Below are 17,491 nucleotides of genomic sequence, written 5' to 3' on the forward strand. Positions count from 1 at the left end.
AGACTGAAATTCAAAGGCCAAAATGTATTGGTAGATTTTTTTGTTTTTTAACTTTTCATGAATAGACAGATATGACTGGAACCTAACAGTACCCAGAAGATTTGACAATCTACCAGGAGACTGCAGAATGACTTTGATGCTTTTGAAAATAAAGCTAAGAAAAGACATCTCTTTCGATGTTCAGCCAAGACTGCACTGGAGTGGGTCTTTTTTCCCCCCACCTTTGAAGAACCTTTATATTTTTTCCAGGGCACCTGCTTTTGAAACTTAAAAATAGATATGGCATTCTAAGTTTGGGCCTCAAACATGTCTTAAACTTCATTTTGATGTTGAGTATACATTAAGCTGTTTATTCTTCTCCCTGTTTGAAGCCTGTGGAGGCCCACTAGGTAGTAATGGGAGAAGACCTGTGAAGGAAGCAGAATGGTTAACTTCCTTTCCTTCCCTTCCCAGTTCCTTCCCTCTTCACAGTCACTTAAGGAACTCCCTTTCCTGTCTAGAGATGATCCTCAAGTTTCTGTCACCCACCAGATTCGAAGCTTGCAGAGTCACAAGCCATTTCAGGAAACCAAAACACCGGGGTTCTACTCCTCACTTGACTCCTTACGACCAGACAATCACTTCATCTCAATGGGCATCAAAGTTCTCACCTTTTAAAGGGTAGTTAATGGCCTGGCCCCAGAGTCCGGGAGAGGGTCAAGTAAGGCAATAGATGTCAAGTATTTTGTCAGCTCATAGGCTGCAAGACAAGCAGGCTGTCAACAACTGTCAATTTCTAGATATTTATTTATAGATGCACAATCTCTTCACATTGATTATATTATTTAATTCTCACAGCAGCTTTTTACAAAGGGAGGTGATATGTTATGATTCTTTGTAGGTGAGGAAAAGGAACAGATGTTAGGTGCCTTGCCGTCAGTCCCATGGTGAATAAGTGATAATAGCATGGGTTTAACCCAGTTACATCTGACTGCAAAGCCCTCTCTTCACCACTACACTCACTATGTTAGTCAAATTTAAGAATCCACTCCAGTGTTTGCATAGGAGAGGCACCAATAAAGACTGGCTCAATTTTATAACGGTTATCATTTTCTTTCTTTTATCCCTTACGTTTTAATCCACATTACAGATGAAGAAACTGAGGCTCAGAATATTAAATTACTTAACAAGATCATGCAACTGACAAGCAGTGGATTTTGAGGTGGCCTTTCGAACTGGGAGCTGTCGGCTGCCAAAACCCAAGAACACGTGTCAATGATCGAAGGCAAGGAGATGGTTCTAGAGAGGAAATTTACATCAGCTTTCAGAGCCTCTCTCCCTTCCAGTTCAGAATCCCAGGCTGCTGTTTAATGTCATGGTTCCCCCCATATCCCCATGGACTCATCTCTGGGGTCTCATGGAACTGAACTGTGGTCTGCATTCCTACCTTACCCTGATCAATGTCTCAGTTCTCTTCATTGGGAATCTAAAAGGTGAAACAGATAACCAAATCCCTGCTAATGGAGAGCTGGCTAAGAACTGACTTTCCCCTGATAACAGCAGGTCAGTAGCCCAGCCAGTCAGAACCCAGATCTCCTTACCTTTTCCATCTAAGTCTGGGCCTTTGTCCTCCTGTTGGTCTAAGATTCATGAGCTGACTGGCATATATTATAGCCATTCCTCTGTCCCAAATGGCTTCCCAAAGAGTAATGAATGATACAGTAAGGGAGTGTTTGGGCAAGCAAATAAGTCATTTCAGGTCAGAGGCCGCTTCGAGATTCACCTCCTTAGCTCTTCTGGACACCCACTATTCCAGGAAAGACAGGTCCCTTCCTCTGAGGCCCCAGAACAGTAGGCCCCGAACTGACTCCCATTATCAGGTGGGTTGTTCCTAATCTGCGACTCTGATTCATTCTCACTGCTATAGGTGTCTGCTTGTTCTTGGAAATAGGTAACATGTGTAAGTAGAATAAACAAATTTTAAAAATCAGTGTTTACAAAAATAAATCTCCCTCCCACACTTCCCATTCTTACCCCAGTGCCCCTCTCCGGCAGCACACTCAGCACCAGCTTCCTATGCTTCCTTCCAGGTTATTCTATACCAGCAAGTCTCAATTCTGGCTGCACATCAGAATCTCTTGGAGAACCTTTAAAAGATAACAACGTCCAGGTCCCATCCCTAGAATTTATGATCACATTGGTGTAGAGTGGGATCAGGCATTGAATTTTTTTTTTAAAGCCTCTCTTCCCAGGAGATTCTAATGAACGCCTATGCTTGGCAAGCCAGTGATCCATGCATATACAAGACCATATATATATTTTATAAAGTGCACACACAATATACACTATTCTATGTTTTTAAAAAATTAATATTATACCTTGAAGATTGTTCCATATCAGTGCATACAGATATCTGGCTATGTATTGTTGAGTAATAAATCACTCCAAACCTTAGTGGTTTCCAATAACAATAATCATTTTGTTATTTCTCATGATTTCTGCGGGTCAGGAGTTTGGTGAAAACTTGACTGGTGGTGTCTCATAGAGCTACAGTCAGAGAGTGGCTAGAGTGGGGACAGGGAAAGGGGGGTGATGCAGCTGAAGGCTGTGTGGACATCTCATGTAGTCTTAGGGCTCCGCCTTGTGTTTCTCTGTGTGAGCCAGGTTGGGCTTCCTCATGCCACGGAAGTTTCAGGGCACTCTGTGCTTAAATGACAGCTAAAGGTCTCAAGAGCCAGCATTCCTACAAGCAAAGAGGATGCTGTTTAGCCTTTTGTGATCTAGTCTCAGAAGTCATATAGCCTCCCTCCTATTGCACTTGGTTGATTGGAAGTGATAAAAGCCTTCCTGACTTCAAGGAGAAGGCAATAGACCCCAAGCCTCATGTGCAAAGTGTCAAAGCCAAGTGTAAGAAGAACAGGTGGGATGGGAAATATCAGTATAACCATCTTTGGCCACGGCGGCTGCATGGTATTCTATTATTTGGGTATACTGTCATTTATTTAAACATCGAGGCAATTTATGTTGTTTCCTTTTCTTAATATTACAAATAGAACTGTATTTTTTTTCTGCCCCCTCTCCCCCAATCCTCAGAAGGGGCTTGGTCCTTCTAGGCCTCTTGTGTCTCAGGGCTACTATGTGGCAGAGCAGGAAGCTACCATTCTCCGGCTCAAAAGGAGATTCCGTCCTGCTTTGGACCTTTGAGGGAAATTCGGATGAATTGTCCTGGAGGGGAAAAAGATGGAGGGCCATGTAGTCAGTGGGGAGGGAGATTTTCGAAACCCTTCCCATGAATGACATGGGGGCCTAGGCTTTTCAGGATCATTGAGTGGTAAGAATCTGGGCCTCTCCCTGCCCTGGGAGGCTGGAGCCATAGCAACGACCCCTCATCCCAGGTAAAGAGCAGAACTTTTGGCCTTTCAGGGTCCACACCAGCTTGGACGAGGGGCACATTCGTGGTAGCAGTGTGGACTGAAGGCCAGAGGGCTTTCCCCCTACTGGACTGAATTAGACCAAGAGGTGTTCACTTGACCCCGGGGTGAGGCAGCAGTCATAATGACTACTAGGATTGAATATCCTGCCAGTACTGTGGGATGGGGCGTTGGAACATATAACATTTGATTTGGAGAAAGAAAAGAAATATGACTCTTACACCTGGGTGGAGCAGAATTCTTTCTTGCCACAAATAGTTAGGTACAGCAAGTGATTTTTTACCTGACACTTCACAGAAATCGTGAGCCCCAGCATCCCAGATTTGTTCTTTGAGCTCGGTGCTGGGGAAGAAGGTCATTCAAAATGGAACATGATCTCTGCATTAAAATATTGGCTCTCCCATTACTTTTTAACTTACACTCTCATATTTTTGAATAGCCAGGACAACTTCTTAAAGAATCAGTAGTTAAATCGTTTTGTCTTTCTGGATAAGTTTTTTTTTTTCAGTTTAGACTATAAGAATATAATCAAGCAAGTATGTAAATATTTAACAACACAAATGTTTATTAAGAATATCAAAAGATTGTAAACAGCCTAAATCATTAACAGTTGAAGTATGTTAAATAAATTATGCTATAGCCGCCCAATGGAAATCTATGAGGTCATTAATCCCATAGTAAAAAAACATTTAATGCACATAAAGATGTTTATATGTATTGTTTGACATACAAAATATATATAGTACAATCACAGTTTTGTTTTAAAAATTATATTTATATGGTTGGGAAAGAAAGATGTAAATCAAAATGTTTTTCTGGGTGGTAACCATTCTTACGTACCCAAACTTTCTCAACTTTCCACAACACAAAGATGTATTATTTCCTAAAGAGAACAATAAAAGTTTTGGTTCTAAAAGAATAGGAAATGTGACATATTTGCATTACTTCTGCTTTTTCCCAAACATCACTTCTCCATGCTCAGCTTACATTATCATCATTCGTGGCTACATTTATTGAGAACTGTCCATCAACCAAGTTCAAGCCATGTACTGCCTTTAATCACAATGTCTCTCTAAAATAAGTATCACTGTTACCCATAATTTGCAAATGAGAAAACTGAGACCAGAGATTAAGTAATTTGGCCAGTGTCAACGTTAGTAAGTTATAGGAGATGATTTGTATTCAGCTCATCCAGTTCTAAAGCCCAAGTACACCCTTATACCTGTTGCTTTTCTACTAGTATGGTCACAAGACTTGTTTTTAGGACCCAATGTTACCTGACTTTTCAGGATTCCCCAAAGTTCCTAACTGCTTTTGACTTACAGATCCCTTTCAGAATCAGAGCTTTTGAAAAATGCACAGAAGATTAAAATGTACATAAATACACTTTTACATGGCTCATCCACTGACTTAGGTTAGACCCTCAAGGTAAAACAAAGAGAACTTCAAGACTAGCTGAGCTCCAAGGACAGACCCAACAGGAAACCCAAGTAACTGAATAAAGTCACTAAGTCAACAGGTGGCCGGACAATTAGGAACTGCTCTCAACTCTAGGTTAAGAGTATAAATGAATGAAATATGGGCATGCACCAAGACAGCATAAAATGAGGGTGGAGACCAACCAGGCTGTTCCAGCCATTTTAAGGACTGGCTGATGGGGCCAAAGGCCATACGGTTTGGAGAACCAGGAGGGGAAAGGCTGCTGGTTGGGAAACAGGCTAAATCAACATTTAACGCCAGTAAAATGTCCTGAACGGGGTCACTCGGTGCCAAGTTTTCTGCTGGGGCCAATGACACACAGATTACCCACGCTTGCCCCATCGTTTCTCAGGCCCCTCTATCCCAGTCAGCCAATGTGTCTTTCATACTCTTCCTGCTTCTTCACTCACTTCCTTCTCTCCATTCTCTCAACCTCTGCCCTAGACTAGTTCCTCATATTTCTGGAAAGACTGCAACAGCCTCCTTACTCACTATCCCCAGATTCATCTTCTTATTTAAATGCTGATGTCTGAATTCTCTTTGCCATGTCCTCCCCTTACATACCTTCGATGACAGGGATCTCACTATCTTTAGGGTAGTCCTGTTAATATTTGGTAGTTATGATAACTAATGATGAGTGGATGATCCTATTAAATTGAACAGCATGAAATTGCCATGTGTGTAGGACAAAAATAGTCCAATAGGTGCAATTTCATGTAGTTCAACTCAATAGGCACTGAGTGCATAGTTTTGTACTATACATATTGCACTCTGCAAGGGGTTATCTCACTTAATATCCACAATAGCATGTCAGGTACTGGCTATGACTGGCCCTGAGCCACCTGTTTGGAGCTATGAAGTGATCCACAGTGTTTGCTTGCCTCTGCTGGGCCTGGGTGCACGTGGGAGGGGCCAAGATGCAAGCCAAGTCTCGCTTCCACCAGCACCGAGCCTATGGGCAAGTCAGCAAAAGGCCCTCAGCATCCCCAAGGTCTGCCTCCGCTCCGCCAGCTGCATATTAGTTTCAGTCATTGAAAGAGCCTCTGGCAGCGTGAGAGTTTCATTCTCAGTGAGTCACCAGGTAGAAGTGAGTGTTGTTTACCAGTTTGATAGAGATTCACGGTCTGAGGCCACTTAGCAAAAATCTCCGAGTACACCGGAGGCCTGTAGACCTTTCTGGTGGGGCAGGGTCTCAGGAAGGCATCAGGGCAAGGCCAGGAGAGTTCGGCAGGCTGAAACAGACCAAGATTTGACCATGTGGACAGAGGGCTCCCTGTAAGTCTCTGCTACCCCTCCTGAGTCTGCCCCAGATCTCTTCCTAGGCGGGTCAAGAGAGTCTGCATGGTGGGCTCAGGCTGGACTCCTCTGCAGGGTGTAACCTCGGCAGGGCGAGGCCACAGGGAGGTGGGAGGTGGGGCTGGTACATTCCCCCAGGCTGATGTCATCAGGACCCAGGAGAGGCGGCATCTGTGGCATTGCGGGAGAGGGACTCAGCACAGGGACCTTGGTGGCTGTCCCTCCAGCCCTCTCACTGAAGCCACACCGCCCAAGCTCTCCCTGTATCACTTCAGTCTGCTCTGAAGATCAGTGGCTTAAAATCACCTCTGGACCCAGCAATTTCACTTGTGGGTATATATCCAAGAGAACTGAAAACATGTCCACACAGACTTGTTTGTGAATGAATGTCTGTAACAGCCCAAAATTGAAAATAACCCAAGTGTCCATTAACAAATAAATGGATACACAAAATGTGGTATGTCCATACAGTGGAATACTATATGGCCATTAAATGGGATGAAGTACTAAAACATGCAACAACATGGGTGAACCTTGAAAACGTTAAGTAAAAGTAGTCAGACACAAAAGGCCATGTATTGTTTGACTCAGTTTATGTGAAATGTCCAGAACAGGCAAGCCCACAGAGAGATCAAATAGATTATTGGTTACCAGGGATAAAAAAAAGTAGACTAGTGGTGCCACAGCATAACAATTATACTAAAAACCATTGACCTGCACACTTGAAAATGGCTATTTTATGTTTTGTGAATTATAGCTCAACAGAACGTATTCTAAAAACAGTGACCTGGGATGTGAGTGACCTAATTCTCAAGTCCTTTCGGTTTCCTCGCCTGTGAAATTTGGAGTAATGACCATTCTAAATAAATTGTCCCAGCTCTGCCTCCTGGAGGGTCCTTTAGCAAGGCCCCTGCTCAGACATGGAGTGGTCAGCCATTCCTGGCCCACCTTCTGTTACTCTAGGTCCGTGCAGAGTCATGGGTCCTGGAGTGGTAAAGATACGTTATTCAACTCTCTTATTTTGTGAATAGCGAAAGCCAAAGCCTTGAGAGAGGGCCAGGCTTATTAAGGTCACAGGCTATGTCAGTGGTATAGCTGGGCCTACAATCCTGTTTTCTTCTCTCTAGCGGGACATGGGCTTTTCGAGACTGATTACACAAAACGATCTCTCCCAACCCTACTGGTAGCCCTGCTCCCAGTGAAAGAAGCTTGATATCTTTCCACTGATATTTAAAATCAGGTCCCTTTAACAGGCCCGTTGGGAGGTGCCCTCCCCACCCCCACATATATCAGCCCTGCCCTCATGGAACTCACCATGTAGAGTCTGCATGGTGATACAACAGACAAGGAAGCAAAAAACAAACAAGATAATTTCTAATAGTAATAAATGCAATAAAGGAAATGAATAGGATGAAATAACAGGCAGGAACCAAGGAGGGGGCAGTTGGGAGCTACTTGGGGTAAGACAGCGAGGGATGGCGAGCGTGAGCTGAGACCTTGAGACCGAAGAGGAGATGGTGTATGAAGAGCTGGGGAAGAGCATTCCATACAGGGGCTCATATTGTTGTGATGGGAGTGTTTGGAGAAGTTGAGGTCGCTGCATGGCGTGCCCAGACAAGGGGCAGGGCTGAACGGGTGCAGTACTCCAAGGATTTATTATACCCTACGATAAAGGAAGTAGTCACTTTCCAGTAAAGTTCATTTACCAAGTTCAAAGTACCAGCCAGTCTATAATCCTGCACTCCTCAGTGCTCACGACGCAGCAACGCTGGGCTCTGGCAGATATATTCATGGAGGCTCAAATACGGTTCATCCACAAAGAAAGTGTCCCCCTCCCCTAGTGTGCTGGAGAGGCACTTCAGTGAGGAATCTGGTGTTTCAAGATTCACTGGAGCTGATAGCATCTAGACTATTGTGTGCATTTCAGACTGACAACCGAGGAGGGTAGAGACTATGTGAGAAAAAGCACATTAAAGTGCCAAGAGAATAATTGGGTGGGGGGATTTGATAGATTTTAAATAAACTTAAGCCTCTACAGAAAAGACAGAAATTAAAACGTTAACTAGAGATTACCTCTGAGTAGCAGGATTATGGGCGACTAATGGTCTTCTTTGCTTATTTTCTACAGTGAATGCATATTTTGTAAAAAAAGAAAAACTATGAAAGATATTTTCGTTATGAGGGCCCTTGGAATTCTAAAATGAGAGAATCTTTGAAATCTAAAGCTGGGCAAGACTTTGAAGCAGAGACCGTGAGATAGGACCCATGGGTTCCGCACCCATAGTGTACGTGAGAGAAGCCAGCTGAGCGGTGAGCATGCGATGTGAAGCCCCCAACTGCGGAGGCCCCGGGGCAGGGGGCACAGAGGGTGGGGTGAGGGGCCCGGGGCTGGGTGGGCAGCCCCTCTCAGTTCTAACCATTTCTGCTGTGAAGGAAAGTAAACGCAGTTATTGGATCTTCTGACTCTCCAGGAGAAGCTAAACAAATCTGCTAAGCAGTTATTTTAGGATTCTGTGTCAAATGTAGGTGGTCCCTGTGCCACCACTTTTGCAGCCTCTGCTTCAGGGTTTTTTGTTTTGCCTTGCTTTGTTTTGTTTTGTTTTGTTTTTAGTTGAGCTCGCTTCCTGCTCTGTGCAGAAATCTATTCTCAGTTATTGAAAGACCAAGGTGAAAAAAGAATTCTTACCTTCTTCTACCTGGGCCCCAGAAGCCTCTGGAACACTCTGATCCTCATAATCCTTGTTCTTGGGGAATATTAACGATCTAATCTCCCAAGCTCACTCCCTCTCCTGTGCAGTCATATCTGTGAGATTTCCATCGACCAGATGGAGCAGGACACATCCTGACTCAGGTTCGCCACAGACGGCAAAACTGTCCTTGGAAGGCCAGTCTCAGCCCCTCCAAGGAAGTAACCATTGTACTTCCCAACCATGGGCGAGGTGACAGCAGAGGAGGTAGAGAAGTTCCTGGACTCCAATGTTGGCTTTGCCAAACAGTATTACAACCTCCACTACCGCGCCAAGGTCATCTCAGACCTGCTGGGGGCCAAGGAGGCAGCCATAGACTTGAGCAACTACCACACGCTAAGCAGCGTGGAGGAGAGTGAAATCATCTTCGACCTCCTGCGGGACTTTCGGGAGAACCTGCAGGCCGAGAAATGCATCTTCAATGTCATAAAGAAGCTGTGCTTCCTCCTGCAGGCGGACCGCATGAGCCTGTTCATGTACAGGGCCCGCAATGGCATTGCGGAGCTAGCCACCCGACTCTTCAATGTCCATAAAGATGCTGCCCTTGAGGAGTGTCTGGTGATGCCAGACTCGGAGATTGTGTTCCCCCTGGACATGGGCGTGGTGGGCCACGTCGCACACTCTAAGAAGCTCATCAATGTCCCCAACACAGAAGAGGTACCCTCTTCCCCATAGGAGGGAGGGCAGGGAGGCATTTCTCCATGTGCTTCTTGGGTACCAGCGGGGTGGGGAGCTGCTGGCCACAAGATCGGGCTGGTGATGACTTGGTGCTTCTCTTTATTTCATTACTTTTTCATTTATGACCTTTTATGTAAAAAAAAATTAACTGAGTTTTAAAATAGTACAAAGAACTGTATATCTTTCATCTAAATTCACTAAATTCATTTTCATCTAAATTGCCACATTTGCTTTATGTCTCCATTTTTTCTGATCCACCTGGGAATCAATTGCAGACAGCATGCCCTTTTAACCCTAAGTACTTTGCTCTGTATTTCCAGAATGAAGACAGATCTTACATATCCACAGTACAATGACCAAATTCAGGATATGTAACATTGATTCAACACTGTTATCTAATAAAGTCGATACTTAATTTTGCCAATTGTCTCAGCGGGGCCCACATAGCCCTGTCTCTACAGTCTCCTTGAATCTGCAAAGACTTCTCAGTCTGTCTTTGTTTTCTATGACGTGGCTCTTTTTGAAGGGTACAAACCAAATATTTTACAGAAGGGTCCCTCCATTTGGGTTTGTCTGACGTGTCCTCATGATTAGATTTGGGTTATGTGTTTTTGGCAGGGATATCACAGAGGTGCTGTGCTGTTTTTCTTGGTGCATTACGTAGGGAGACGTGGGATGGCAGACTGTTTCATTCCATACAGGCAAGGCCAGTATCAATCACTTAGTTGAGCTCTTGGCCTTTTCTTCTGAGAGTCCAGTGTTCTGTGGGAGTCTAGGGGCAGCTCTAACAAAGACCTCTGTGATTTCCTGGGGCCAATCACTTTATATAGTTCTCCCGACAGCCCTCTGCCAGGGTCAACTCCTACTGATCCTTCAGGTCTCAGTTTAAAGGTCACTTCCACAGGGTGGCCATCCCAGTTCCCTCTGTTGCAGTCTCCTTCCTAATATCAGCTATCACAGTAAATAAGCCCTGGAGGCCAGGGACTATGCCTGCCTTATTCTCTACCTGGTCCCAGGACCCAGAATCCAGCAAATGTCTGGCACAAAGCAGATGTTCAGTAAACACGTGGCACAAAAGACTCACAATCAAGTAATTATGCCGTGCAGTTGACCCTTGAAGAGCATGATTTGAACTGCATGGGTTTAAAAAAAATCCATGCATAAGTGGACCCACGCAGTTCAAACCTATGCTGTTCAAGGGTCAACTCTAATTTCTTTAATGTCTCTCTCACCCGAAAGATTGTTTGTCCCATGATGGCAAGGCCCATGCAGGACTCATTCATTGCTATACTGGCCAAAGTAAGAGCTTATGTCCAGTCATTTCCAAGATCCAGACTGGATATCTGTGTCTTTATACTCACCTTACCTTGGACCTTATTTCAAATTAAGGGTTTTAAGGCTAAAAGGAGGGTGGGGGACTTCAGAGATCATCTTATCCAATTGGCTTCATTTCATGAATGAGAAGCCTGAAGCCCAGAGAGCCTGAGAAGGGACTTGCTCAAAGTCACTAAGGAGTTAGGACAGAGCCAGGATTTCACAGCCATAGATGCAGAATTCAAACAGGTCACCTTTTTGACTTGGGTTCCTGGGCAAGCTAAGAAACACAAACTTGGGCCTGTGTGGGAGATCGTTTTCTTTGAAACACATTGGGCTGGACCTCCCATGGAATTCCTCTCTTCCTCACTTCCCCTTGGATAACCAGAGCTAGGAGGAATGGTTCTGTAGCCATAGAACTTTCCTGGGGGCTCATCTATAACTGGATTGCAGTCTGTTCTTTCCTCAAGTCTCCCCAGACTTTAATTGTAGCCAACAATGATCATCACAGTCTTATGACATAGTCTGATTATACCTGTTTTGCAGATGATGAAATTGAAACCCAGAAAGGTTAGTTAGGTAACTTGCTCAGAGGCAGGCTGATAGAAAGTGGCAGAGAGGGGATTTAACCTCAAATACTTTGGCCTGTGCCATACTCTTCTCTGCTATTTTGCACTTCCTCCTTATCAATATGGCAGGAATTTGTTAAGCTTTCTGGTCAGATCTGAGTGTGAATCATGATTCAGTGACTTTCTAAGATTATGGCCTTGGCAAATTGTTTAGCTTGTCTAGCCTCACTTCCTAATTTGTTAAATGGGGTGAGAATACCTGCTTCTCAGTGCTCATGTAAGATTAAACGAATTATTTCTCACCTATCAGAGTCCTGGGCATGTTACAATGGCTGATAATGGCAGCTCCTGCTTCTTGTTCCTGTTGTGACTGTTTCGTTGTTGGCGGGGTGTATGTCATGCCAGATCTGCATGGGATTTGGAGGAGAAGCCAGCCTTGCCCTTCTGGAGCTTTCATGCAGATTCAATTTGTAGGTGAAACAGAACAGAGGTGCCGAGAGCTTCTCTGGACGTCGGAGTTGCAGGACTGAAGATTTAGGAAAGTTCTCGGATTTTAAAGATCCCAGTCTAAGAGTTCCCTGAGTCCCGTGCTAAGGGACAGCCTGCCATTTCCTGTTCAACCCCAAAGGTCACTCTGGAAGGGACACCCATGTTTCTGTGGCAGCTGTCTAGCCTTGGGCAGGCTCCCTGGCTGGCAATGCAAGCCTGGGAGTGAAGTCAGTCCAGGCCCATAGTCCTTGTGTGCTTGGCATTTGCATGTATTTGCTTCTCCTTTTGTCCCTTCTTGGGAAATCTTACTCTGTGGGGGGCTCTGACTGTGACTGGGGAGTGGGTGAAGGAGGAGGAGGAAGATGGTATAGACTGGGGTCTGGTGGTCCCTAAACCAGCAACACATGCCACTCTGAGCCTTGAGTGCCCTCACAAACCTGGGAAATGGGTACAATCATGGCATTTGTGAAATGTGGAGCCATGAATGGAGAAGTTTCCTAGGGCTGTGAACGAGTCTCCCATGCTCTAGCGTGTTCCTCCTCCTCCTTGCTCTTCTAGGGAAGACTTGCCATTAAGATGGCCAGATAAAATATAAGACGTCCAATTAAATCTGTTACGTAAACAAAGAATAGTATTTTGGTATAGATATGTCCTGTGCAATATTTAGGACATGACTATACTAAAAAGAAATATTTATTTACCTGAAATGCACATGTAACTAGGTCTCCTGTGTTTCTCTGCTAAATCTGGCAAGCCTCTTCGCCACTCAGTATTTATTTGCATGTTAATTCTTAACCCTTTCTCCTAGTACAAAAGCACGTAGACTGCTTCTTCTTGTCTTATTTACCACTGGTTTCTGGTACCTAGTCCAGTGCCTGGGCCATTGTGGGTACTCAGTATAGTTTCCTGAGTGAATGAATAGATGATGGCTCTTCCCTAGTTGACTGTGATATTGTGCTCTATACTCAGAAAGATACATTTGGTGTTTGTCCTGGCTCCTGAGTGACAGGAACTCCTGACACAAAGCTCCTAAATCCCTTGGAGTTTCCTGGGTGGTTGGCGTGATTTTTTTCTAATGAGGCAGTTCTTGATGGGCTCCACGATGGGGACTGGTAGCCAGAAACACCAGGCCATGATCAGACGCTTGAATTAGATGCTTTCATCCCCACACCCCATTTTCCAGAAAGGGGAGAGAGGCTGGAAATGGAGTATAATCAATCATGCCCGTATACCAAGGCCTCCATTAAAATCCCCAAAGCGCTAGGTTGAGGAAGCTTCTGAGTTGGTGAACACATGCATCAACATGCCAGAAGGGTGGCCCACCCCAGCTTCATTGGGACAGAAACTTGTGTGCTCAGGACCCTCCCAGACCTTGCCCTACATCTCTCTTCATATAGCTGCTCATCAGAATCCTCATTACATAATAAACGTATAAATATAAGTAAGTGTTTCCTGGAGTCCTGTGAGCTGTTCTAGCACATGACCCAATCCAAGGAAGGGGTTGTGGATACTCCAGTACAGCTGGTCAGTCAGAAGCACAGGTGACAACGTGGAACTTGCTCTTGGGGTCTGCAGTGGAGGCAATCTTATGGGAATGAACTCTTAACCTGTGGGATCTGATGCCAGCTCCAGGTAGAAAGTGTCAGAAAGGGGTTGAATTGTAGAACACTTAGCCAGCATCAGAGAATTGGTCGGAGTTGGAGAAAATACCCACACGTCTGGTGTCAAAAGTGGCGTAAGGAATGCGGTAGTAATGTGAGAGTAAAGGAAAACAGTGAGTTTTTCTTAGACACCAACAAATCCCATTTCTGAAGACTGAACTTAAGAGGACAGTCATTTCGAAGACTCTCATATCCATTGTCCTGCTTTCCTGCTCTTCTTCTCTTCCTGAGAGACTGGGAACCCAGACTCTGGACCAGAAAGAAAACTCAAGAACCTGGTCCAAATTCTGTTTTTACCAAAGAGGAAACTGAGGCCCGGAGAGGTTTCAACTACTGACGATGGCTGATTGGTCCCCGAAGCCATCAGAGAACAAACCTCTCCTTCCCTGGAGCTCCAGGGTACTACCTGTCTCATGGGAGCATTCTGCATTATGGCTTGAATTGTGAGTTCATCTTTTACATGCTGTCCCCACTCCACTGTGAGAACCCAATGGGGACAGTCTCATCTTTCCTAGCTGTCTTGGCGTATCCAATGCCTCTCACAGAGCCAGTGCTCAGGAAATATGAGTGAATGAGTGAATCGGTCAGTGTGTCAATGAATGAAGTGGCTACACCACTTGCCAGCAAGGGAATTGTCTATAGAACAGGGCAAGTGACACTTCTAGGTAACAGGATGATGAGACAATATATGTACGTTGGCTGGCTCTGGGCTAGTACATCATTATTATTCAATAAATAGTAGATCTCATCAAGAGACACAATGGAACTTGGCACTGTGAATGCATGAAAACAAGAGTTGAGGCATCTGGGAATGAGAAACTGTGTTTGCATTGCATTGGAATAAAAATCTAAACCCCGTATGGTGGCCTCCAAGGCCCTGCCAGGTAGGCCCCGCCCACATCTCTAACTTCCTAGCCGGGCACTGTCCCTCTCCCTCACTGTGCTCCAGCCAAATCGGTCTTCTTTCTGTTTCTCAGATCACTGCCCGCCCTGACCTTTGCCTTCTCTGTGTTTCCTGCCTGGAATGTGCTTCACTTCCCTGGTTCCTCTGGACCACCTCTTCAGAGCAACCTTCACTAAACTAAAGTAGCTGCACCCTTCCATCCCTTCCAATACTTCTAAATCATCATCCACTTTAGCAGTTACACAACCAGGACGGAGAATGCGTAGTTGTTCACCCCCTTTTTGTCTGCCTCCTCCATTCGTCTGCCTTTCCCATTTCACCGGAGAAAGAAGTTCACCCATCTTGTTCACCGCTGTAGCCCCAGGGTCTAGAAGGTACCTATCCTACTTACAGAAGGAGCTCTGTTAGTGTTCACTGAACAATTGAATGACTTCGGGCTTTCCCCAGCTGGGCGTCTGATTCCTAGGCTTTAAAATAAACAGTCTAAGCTTAAATGCCTCTGAAGCCCCTTTTGCTTTAGATAGTCTAAGGTTTTATGGCATGACTTAGAATACTCTATATGCTGAAAATATAAGGTCGACAGTGAATGTGCAAATGCCAGTCAACTGGGAGCTGTATTATTTGTGAAGGGAGTTCCAGGGCCGAGAACTCAGAGGGAAAGAGGGTGGATTTAGTAACATCTCCCTCAGATGCAGGTGGGGCCTGCGCATTGCTCTCCCTGGTATAGGTGAAGTGAATATTGCAAGACTGAACTGACCTCATGAGCATGCCCCACCCAGACCTAAGTTCAGGGAATTCATCCATGTCCTTTGAGAATGACATGGAAAATGCCTTGTGGCATTAGCATTAGCAGGTTTTGCTTAATCCCCCAGTGCTAATTCAAGGACAGCATGACAGGCTTCTCTTAATTCCTTTGCCCTTCACCAGGTTTGAGACAGCTTCAATGACAACAATGTGTTGCCAGTTTCTTTAATCTCAGTCCTTCTGGAAGGAAGAAATCCAAAGATGCAGAGCATCACACTCTGAATTTCTGAATCGTGCAAAAGATTCTGCACACTCATTTCTTGCGAAGTTCTCTGAATTGCCTCTGTGAGATGCATTTCCATTCTCAGAACAGCATGGGCGGTGCGTGTCTGGCCTGGCTTGTGTCCCAAGCCATGCCGACTGTTGTTAAACCTTACAGTGCTACCAGGAGACAGAAAGGCGGATCCTTCTGGATTTAAGAAGATGATTCGGGATTTGTCTCCTGTTCCTGAGCACACAGCCTGCACCATCCTATACCGGTCCCCCAGGCTGTTTAGGAGTGGGGTGTGGGAATGCGTGCTTCTCTGTGCTCTCACAGCTTTGGGCCGGCCATTATGTCCTGTATTACTATTATCGACTAATCAATAAACTGGCCTGAAATTTAGTCTCCCCTGTATCTCCCGTGTTTAGCATGAGGACTGATGCCTAGCGGGGCTCCCATTAAGATTGGTAAATGGGGGTACCCCTTGGACTGGCTGTGTAGCGCTGGAACTGGACTGTTAAAAAAGCTGACAGTAACGCGTTCTTTGGTCGAGTGACCTGAACGCAGGTCTAACCTCATCCAGGCTTTCCCAAAAGGCAGCAGAGCCTAGGGCAGGTTTTGGAGTCACACACACACACACACTCACACACACACACACACACACACACACACACCCCAAGTAAAGTTACCTTTGAGTTTCAATTTTCACTCCTATAAGATGGGCACTAATGGCCCCCCTCTCACAGGTTATTGGGAGGATTAAAGGGATATGATGCAGGTGAAGTGCCAGGCACAGCGCCTGCCAGCAATTGGGGTTGTTGTACAAAGGAAGGTCTTTTTCTCGTGCTAGTTTCTGTTTTGGGCTTAACTGTCATCACCTCAAGTGAGCCTTCCCTAAACCTTCCTCCCCAGCCAAAGTCAACCCCTTTGTGCCCCTGCTCCAGGGCTCCCACGTGTTTTGCTCACATCTCCACAGCCTTCCGTAGGGTGAATCCCAGACATTCTTCTACACAACTCTAGAGGCTTCCAGGGCAGAAATCCTCTCTGGTTGCCTTGCCCTGCTGAAGGGGAGAAGATAGAAATGTCTTCTTTCTCTGGTCACTAGAGAAGAGCGAGCTCCCTCACCCCACCCCTTACCATGGGCACCTGGGGCTCCAGGGTATTTTATTGTCTTTGCTCTTCCTCTGCCTTCCCATGCTTGATTCACTGCCTTCTTTCAGGATGAACATTTCTGTGACTTTGTGGACACCCTCACCAAGTACCAGACTAAGAACATCTTGGCTTCCCCCATAATGAATGGCAAGGACATGGTGGCCATAATCATGGCTGTGAATAAAGTGGACGGGCCCCACTTCACCAAGAGAGATGAAGAGGTCAGCATGCTTTTGGAACCGCTGGGGCAGTCATGTTAGCCCTTCCTTCCAGCTCATGAAGTCTTCTAAGCCTTGCTATTTGGCCTGGCCTCGGTTTCCCCATCTGTAAGATAAGGCAGTTAATCTGATGCTTTCTGAGGGAGGCAGGACGGGATAATGGTTAAGACTTCGGACTTAGGAGCCAGGAATATAGGGGTGATTGTTCTGGCTCTGCTGGTGTCTAGCTGTTTGACTTGGGTAAGTTACTTTATTTCCCTGAACTGCTCTTATTATTTTATTTTATTTTTGTAAGAAATAAGGACGTGGGGCTTTCCCTAGTTGGGTGTCTGATTTCTGGGATTTAAAATAAACAGTTTTAAAATGGGAGTCATTTTACAGTCTTCATCTCTTGGGGTACTTGCCATGATCAGATAAGGTAACATACATAAATGACTTATCACAGAAACTGCAGACTCAATAAATAATAGCTATTCTACACCCCTCTCATTAGTGCACCCCTATCAATATTGACATTCTACGTTCTGTGAGTTTTATACTCTTACAATGCAACATGTTACGAGTCAGC

The 17,491-nt window shown here is 45.2% G+C and overlaps 1 protein-coding gene across 3 annotated transcripts in view; it reads left to right on the plus strand.

The window, feature by feature from the left end:
* Positions 1 to 9,115: 9,115 nt before the first annotated feature.
* PDE6A (phosphodiesterase 6A) overlaps positions 9,116 to 17,491 on the plus strand; it is a 44,007-nt gene continuing 35,631 nt past the window's right edge. For all 3 annotated transcript variants that reach the window (XM_054567927.1, XM_054567925.1, XM_054567926.1), the window contains exons 1-2: positions 9,116 to 9,589; positions 16,774 to 16,926. In XM_054567927.1, the coding sequence (XP_054423902.1) occupies positions 9,116 to 9,589; positions 16,774 to 16,926 (627 nt within the window). The remainder of the gene's footprint in view (positions 9,590 to 16,773; positions 16,927 to 17,491) is intronic.

Source organism: Pteronotus mesoamericanus, unplaced genomic scaffold, assembly GCF_021234165.1.
Source record: "Pteronotus mesoamericanus isolate MK-2021 breed Mesoamerican mustached bat unplaced genomic scaffold, CSHL_Meso_final contig_2, whole genome shotgun sequence".
In the NCBI taxonomy this organism is placed as follows: domain Eukaryota; kingdom Metazoa; phylum Chordata; class Mammalia; order Chiroptera; family Mormoopidae; genus Pteronotus; species Pteronotus mesoamericanus.